Below are 6639 nucleotides of genomic sequence, written 5' to 3' on the forward strand. Positions count from 1 at the left end.
GGCCGGGCTGGGTCACTGCCTGCCCCTGAGCTAATCAGTGTGGCCCGCAAGGCAGAACGTTCTGGTTGACTGGGTCTGAGTCATGTGGCCACCCCTGTAGTAGGTGGGTGTTTGTTCTCCAGAAGGAGCCCTCCCTGTGCCTTGGGCACAAGCAGACGCACGTGTACACACACACACAAATGCATGCACGTACACGTGCACGCACCTGCATATACACGCACACACGAGAAGCTTCTGTGTGCAGAAGGGGAACAGCCTGGAGGCCACCAGTCCATCCCATGCCCCTGGGCAGGATGAGCCAGGCTCCTTGTCTACGGGTGCAGCCCGTCGGGTTTCCCCACGGCGTCTGCCGCCCTGGTCCACGGTCCTCCGAGGCCACGCCAGAGCCAGGCCCAGAGGAGGCACCCGGCTGGGTCTGGACCTTTTTAATGCCGGTGCCGCCAGGCAGGTTTTAGGGGTTGGGGGCTGACAGCAATGAGCTTGCGGGGCCTCTGGCAGTGTACCGCTTAAGAAGCTTCTGGCATGTTTGCATTGTATCAGCTCCCTGGCTGCATTAGCAAGGCCGGAGAAGTTGGAGGATGTTCTGAATCAAGACTAGCTTGGGGGTTTCTGTCTTAGCAGCAGCCTTTTAGGGCTCCCCACTGTGCCACCCAGGGTCAGTTGGATCCCCGAGGGTGGGTGGGTGGACAACTCCACCTGCCACAGGCTGCACCCTCAAAGGCTCCTTAGAGTAGGGTGGGGAACTCCCTGCCTTGGTCAGGCAAGGGCTGCAGAGTGGGAAGTCGGGGAGGGTCCTCCCCCAACGCCCGCAGCTCCTGCTCTCCTTCTGGTTGCCCTGCCTTTGCGGCACCACCTTGAACCTGGGGCAGATGATCTGTTGCTCCGACCCTGCAAGGCGTGAGTTGTCGGACTTTATGCGCATCCCCCACCCCCCGATTGCTGGCTCCAGGCTGAAAGAGCCTCTCTTAGCAAGGCCACCACTTGAGACAGCAAACTTGAATGTGTTAGGTTCTTGTAGAATCTTTCCTGACGAGCCACACTCAGACCTTCCAGAGCAGCCCCTCTGGAGCTCTGATCCCGGCAGGCACTCTATCCAGGGCCATATCAAGGAGTGATGGCTTCTGAGCCTGCCCCCACGGTGACTGGCCAGTTCCTTATCTTAGCATCTTCCATTTGCACGTTCCAGTGTCAGTGTTGCTGGGGGCACTTGCTGCTGCAGAGGTCAGAGCACAGGGCCAAACTCATTTAATAGAAAAGTCTACGGTGCCCGGCTTCAGGTACAGCTGGATCCAGGGACCTGAGGGCTGTCTTCAGACCCACTCTCGGGCCCGTGCTCCAGGCTTGAGTTTCTCCTTCCTTCCTCTGTACTGGTCTCCTTCTCCAGCAGCCCCTCTCCTGTTGGCAACAGGCAGCCCCAGCAGCTTTCAGCTGACCTTCTACCAGCTCAGAAGTGAACAGCAGGAAGGAGGTGTCTTTTTTAGGGTTCAAGCTAAAGTTGGTGGCACGTCTTTGGCTTAGGTCCCGAGTGCACCCTTGAGCCAATCACAGTGGCCAGGAGAAGGATGGGATGTTTGCATTGGCCAGACCAAGTCCTGTGCTGGCCACAGGGGTGGGATCAGCCCCACTGGAGACTCTGTGGACCAAGGGAGATCTGTGAGGAGAGTAGCCGTGGATGCCTACCATACCTGCTGTCAGATGCGTTGGTTTAGAGATCTTACCCGTCCTTGTCACCTTGAATCAGTACCATGCCTTGAGCTGAAAATAATTTGAGCAGTTTACAGAATACGTAAGAAACCTGGACATTAAAAAGTCTGTCACAGAATTCCCTGGCAGTCCAGTGGTTAGGACTCCATGCTTCTACTGCAGGGGGCACGGGTTCGATCCCTGGTCGGGGAACTAAGATCCCACTTGCTGTGATGCGGCCAAAAAAAAAAGTCTCACCAGGGATCCCAGTGAATTAAAAGTAGAAAAGGGACAGCTGGATAAGGTAGGAAATTAGCATGTGGGTTTTTTCTTGTTTAGTCAAAAAAAGAAAGGCAAAAAACGCTTTGGCGCCGCCTAGTGGCCAGTCCGAGAAGGGAAACGAGTTTTACAGGTTAGTCGAGGAGAAGGCGCGCTGGCTCCACTGGAGGGCAGAGTGGAGCTTTGCGTAGGCCTGGCTTCTCCGTGTTTGCCTGGGGACAGTGACAGGTCCCAGAGCTGCCTGGCGGTGGGTTTTGGATTCTGATGGCTGGTCTCTTCCCTCCTTGGAGCCTGCCCATCTGTGTGTCCCAGTGCCAGGCCAGGCGGGGGCACTGAGGCGGCTTCAGGAAATGTTTGTTGAGTGAATTAAAAAAAGAAATCCAGCCACAGTGTGGGTCTGGCAGACGTGGGCCCAGTGCTGGATCCCGCCGGGCTGGGCTCTGATCTGTTAGTGGCTTTCCTGGGGAAATGGGCGCGGGGTGGGGAAGTGGGGCGGGGCAGTCGGCCGTGCGTGGGGGTTGACGCTGCCCACGCCCCACTCCCTCACCTCTGCTCGGCCGCTTGCGGGGCTGACTGGTACTGAGACCCCGCGCTGCTCGGGGTGGTGTAGACTGAGGCTGTGCCGTGAGCAAGCGGCTCCGTGACCCCGGGGGGTGTTGTGTGAACGTGCTTCGTTGTAGCCCCGACGTGCGGGGCAGCGTGGTGGGGGGAGCGACGTGCTCTGTCCGGAGACGCAGCCGTGTCCCCTCCCGGGACCTCCCGGTCCCTGTGTGGAAATTGGGGGCCAGCAGGGGCCGCTGTGCCTCGAGGGCTGGTGTCAGGACCAGTGGGAGGAGCGGGGATCCTGCTGGGCCCCAGCAGTGGCTGTGGCGTCTGCCGCACGAACGCTCGCGTGTGGGGCGTCCCTGGGGCCCCGCCGGCACCGTTGGCCGACACGGCTCCGCAACGGGGAGTTGGAAGTCGCTCCCAGCTGCAGGATCCTTAGTTCACGTGGAGTCTCTCTTGGAAACCCAGCCGGCCAAGGGGATGAGCGAGGGCTCCCCGATCAGAGCAAGCGGGGGGCTTCTCCCCTGGCGCCGCTGCTGCGGAACCCTGGGGTCGGGGGGGGGGCGGGGGCGGGGCACGTGCCCTGAGCCGACTCGCCCGCCCACAGCGCCGCGGCATGAAGGGCAAGGCCCGCAAGCTCTTCTACAAGGCCATCGTGCGCGGCAAGGAGATGATCCGTATCGGGGACTGCGCCGTCTTCCTGTCCGCCGGCCGCCCCAACCTGCCCTACATCGGCCGCATCCAGAGCATGTGGGAGTCGTGGGGCAGCAACATGGTGGTCCGCGTCAAGTGGTTCTACCACCCCGAGGAGACCAGCCCGGGCAAGCGCCTCCACGAGGGCCAGGTGGGCCGGGGCCTTGGCGTCGGGCCGTGCTGGGGGGCGATGGCCGGGGCAGTCCCTTCCCTGGGGTCGGGGTCAGGGGTCAGGCGTCAGGCAAGACGGGGCCCGGGCTCACCGCAGCCCCTGGTCTGCGCTCACAGCACTGGGACCAGAAGTCCGGCCGCAGCCTCCCCGCAGCCCTGCGAGCCTCCAGCCAGAGGAAGGACTTCATGGAGGTAGGAGAGTGCGCGGCGCTGGTGGGGCCTCCGAGAACCCTCCCCACGCGGCCTCGGGAGGGGCCAGGCTCCCTCGGCCTCCCCGCCCCGTCTCTCTGACCCTGAGCTGCTGTTTCCTGGTCTGTCACCCTTGGTCTCTTACTCCGCAGGTCTCTGTGTCTCGGTCTGTGTCTGTTCCTCTGTTTCTTGATCTCCTAGTCTCTGGGTCTCTCCCTTGGTCTCTGTCCATCCTCGTCCTCAGCCCCACTGTGTCTCTCGAGTTCTCTCTGGGGACCTCTCTGGTCCTTCGGGCCTGGGAGGGGTCTTACCCCTGACGCCCGCCCGTGTGCCCACAGCGCGCCCTGTACCAGTCCTCCCACGTGGACGAGAACGACGTGCAGACGGTGTCGCACAAGTGCCTGGTGGTGGGCCTGGAGCAGTACGAGCAGATGCTCAAGACCAAGAAGTACCAGGACAGCGAGGGCCTGTACTACCTGGCGGGCACCTACGAGCCCACCACAGGCATGATCTTCTCTACTGACGGCGTGCCTGTGCTCTGCTGAGCGCCCGGCCCGGCGGGGCCCTCACCATCACTGCCACGGCTCGGCGGCCTCGTGCATTGGTTGTGTGCACGCAAGTGTGCCCATGGACAGCCTGGCGAGTAAGTGTGTACATGTGTGTGCCCGTATGCATGCACGTGTGTGCGCACATGTGCACACGTCCAGACCCCCTTCCTGACCCCTCGGTGCCCCCACGAGAGGGCTCCTCGTGATCAGGGTAGGGCTCTGCCGGCCCCTCAGGGGGGTCCCAGCACCTTGTAAGCGCTCGGCCAGGTCCCGGTGCCCTCAGGCCGGTGCCAACTGGGGATTCGGTGGGCAGGGGTTTCCGAGCAACCCACCTGACGCTCGCTTAGGGGTTCCCGCTGCTTGGGGGTCCTCCCAGTGCCCGGCCCCCTCGGCAGAGCCCGCCCCGAGCCTCCCACCGTGGGACGGGGGCGCTCCCATGCCTCCCCAGCCTCAGCGACCAGGCTGGGCCTGTTCTGGGGTGCCTGCCCAGGGCCCAGCCTCCACCCTCTCAGGACGGCCTGGACTTGGGGAACAGAGCCAGGTGCCGGGGGGGGGTGCCCAGGAGCACCGGCCAGGTGCCAGGGGGAGGGGGCAGCGTGCCCCAAGGCCCCGGGGAGGGCCCACCCCGCTGGTCCAGACCCTCACACTACAGACAACCCCCATGGTGCTGAAATCCTCGTCCCGGCCACACCCGGAGGGAGGCGGCAGTTCTTAACCTGTACAGTTTTATTGTACCAAGAGACTCTCCCCTGTATCATACGCCTTCAAATGGAGTCAGCTTTTTAATTATATATATAAAGATAAATATATATAAATATATATAAATATAAACTTTTTAAAACTGTGAAAAAATAGCTATGAAATTATAAAAAAAAAGCGAACACATTCTGACGTGCAGAATATTATTTTTTATTTCCTGTTAGATGAGCGTGTCTAGCACCCAGCTTCACGGGCCCCCTGTCCCAACCTCACCCCATGCGCCCCCCGGCCCAGGTGTACTGTACTCGCCCCCAGGATGGAGAAGGACTTAGGGAGACAGAGGCTGAGGGAGGGGAGAGGGAGCCGGCGAGCTTGCGGCCCTGCTCAGCCCATGAAAGCACTTACCAGCCCCCGCGCCTTCCGGGGGACCGGAGGCCTCGTCCAGACAATCTTAAGGGAAGGAAAAGCCAGACTTCGGTTTTGTTTTGGGGGGGAATTATTGTTTTCCTTTTTTTTTTTTTTTTAAGTTTCTTTTGGAATTTTGTTTGTTGGCGAATTCTGTGTGACCTTTTTCATAAAAAAAAAAAGAAAAGAAAAAAAGCTATAATTGGAAAAATACCGTTGTCTGGAGTGGTTCTTTTCAAGGGCTGGGGTGGGCTTGGTGTCGGGATGCAGATCCTGGAGGGAGGAGCCACGTGTGGCTGTTTAAACACAAGCCTATTTGAAAAGAAATGAAAAGTTTCTTGGCTGCACTGACTGTCTTTGGTGGTCAACAGACAAGGTTAGTGGGCTACTGTATTCGGCTGGCGTGCGTCCATCAGTGCAGAAAGTTCTCTCGGCCAGACTGGAGCTGGAGATCAGCCAAGGTGTCAGAGTACAAAGACCCTGAGCTCACCCCCCCCCCCACGAGCACACCAAAATCACAATTCTACAGAGCAGTCGTCGGTGAAAGAGACCGAACCTACCAAAAAGATCTTCTACAACTAAAGACATGAAGAAGGAACCACAGCGAGACAGTTAAGAGGGGTGGACCTGCCGTACAGTTGGGCCCACATCCCCAGGTGGGTGACCCACACACTGGAGAAAAACTAACGTGGCAGAGGTTCTCCCACCGGAGGGAGAGTTCCGAGCCCCACATCAGGCCCCCCTGCTCAGGGGTCCTACCCTGGGAAAATGCACCCCCAGAGCATTTGGCTTTGAAGGCCAGTGGGGCTTAATTTCAGGAGTTCCACAGGGCTGGGGGAAAGAAAGACCTCCCTCTTACAGGGCACACACAGTCTCCCACGCTCCGGGACCCGGGGCAAAAGCTGTAATTTCCTGGGATCTTGGGCCAGACCTACCTGCTGGTCTTCGAAAGTCTCCTGGAGAGGCGGGAAGCAGCTACGGCTCACCCTGGGGACACAGATGCTGGCAGCAGCCGTTCCTAGGCCTCCTGCGTGCATATGCTGGTGCTGGCAGGTACAGCTGTGGGACCCTCCCTCTGGCTCCTCTGGCGCCAAGACTGGGCCCCACCCAGCAGCCTGTAGGCACTGGTGCTGGGAACCCTCGGCCGAACAGCTGGCTTGGGACACAGCCCCACCCAGCAGCAGACAGGCTGCCTGGAGACCGCCTGAGGGGACAACCCTGCCCACCAGACAGCCCAGGACTCAGCTCCAGCCCCCAGTGAGCAGGCACCAGCCCCAGGCCCTGCCACCCCCACCAGGGGGCACACGCCAGATGCAAGAGAACCACAATCCCTCAGCCCGCCCACGGCACGCCAGACCTTGCCCTGGGACAAGCTGGGCCCAGGCCCTGGCCGCTTAGCAGGCCAGCACACGCTTCAGGACACCCC

At 60.4% G+C, this 6639-nt stretch overlaps 1 protein-coding gene across 10 annotated transcripts in view; it reads left to right on the plus strand.

Annotated features, from left to right (window-relative positions):
- Nucleotides 1-5426, plus strand: part of TNRC18 (trinucleotide repeat containing 18) — an 83330-nt gene extending 77904 nt beyond the window's left edge. For all 10 annotated transcript variants that reach the window (XM_081255861.1, XM_081255859.1, XM_081255863.1 and 7 more), the window contains 3 exons: nt 3116-3352; nt 3490-3564; nt 3900-5426. In XM_081255861.1, the coding sequence (XP_081111987.1) occupies nt 3116-3352; nt 3490-3564; nt 3900-4106 (519 nt within the window). In that variant the 3' untranslated portion in view covers nt 4107-5426. The remainder of the gene's footprint in view (nt 1-3115; nt 3353-3489; nt 3565-3899) is intronic.
- Nucleotides 5427-6639: the final 1213 nt, after the last annotated feature.

Source organism: Mesoplodon bidens, assembly GCF_964165515.1.
Source record: "Mesoplodon bidens genome assembly, chromosome: 15".
Classification (NCBI taxonomy): Eukaryota; Metazoa; Chordata; class Mammalia; order Artiodactyla; family Ziphiidae; genus Mesoplodon; species Mesoplodon bidens.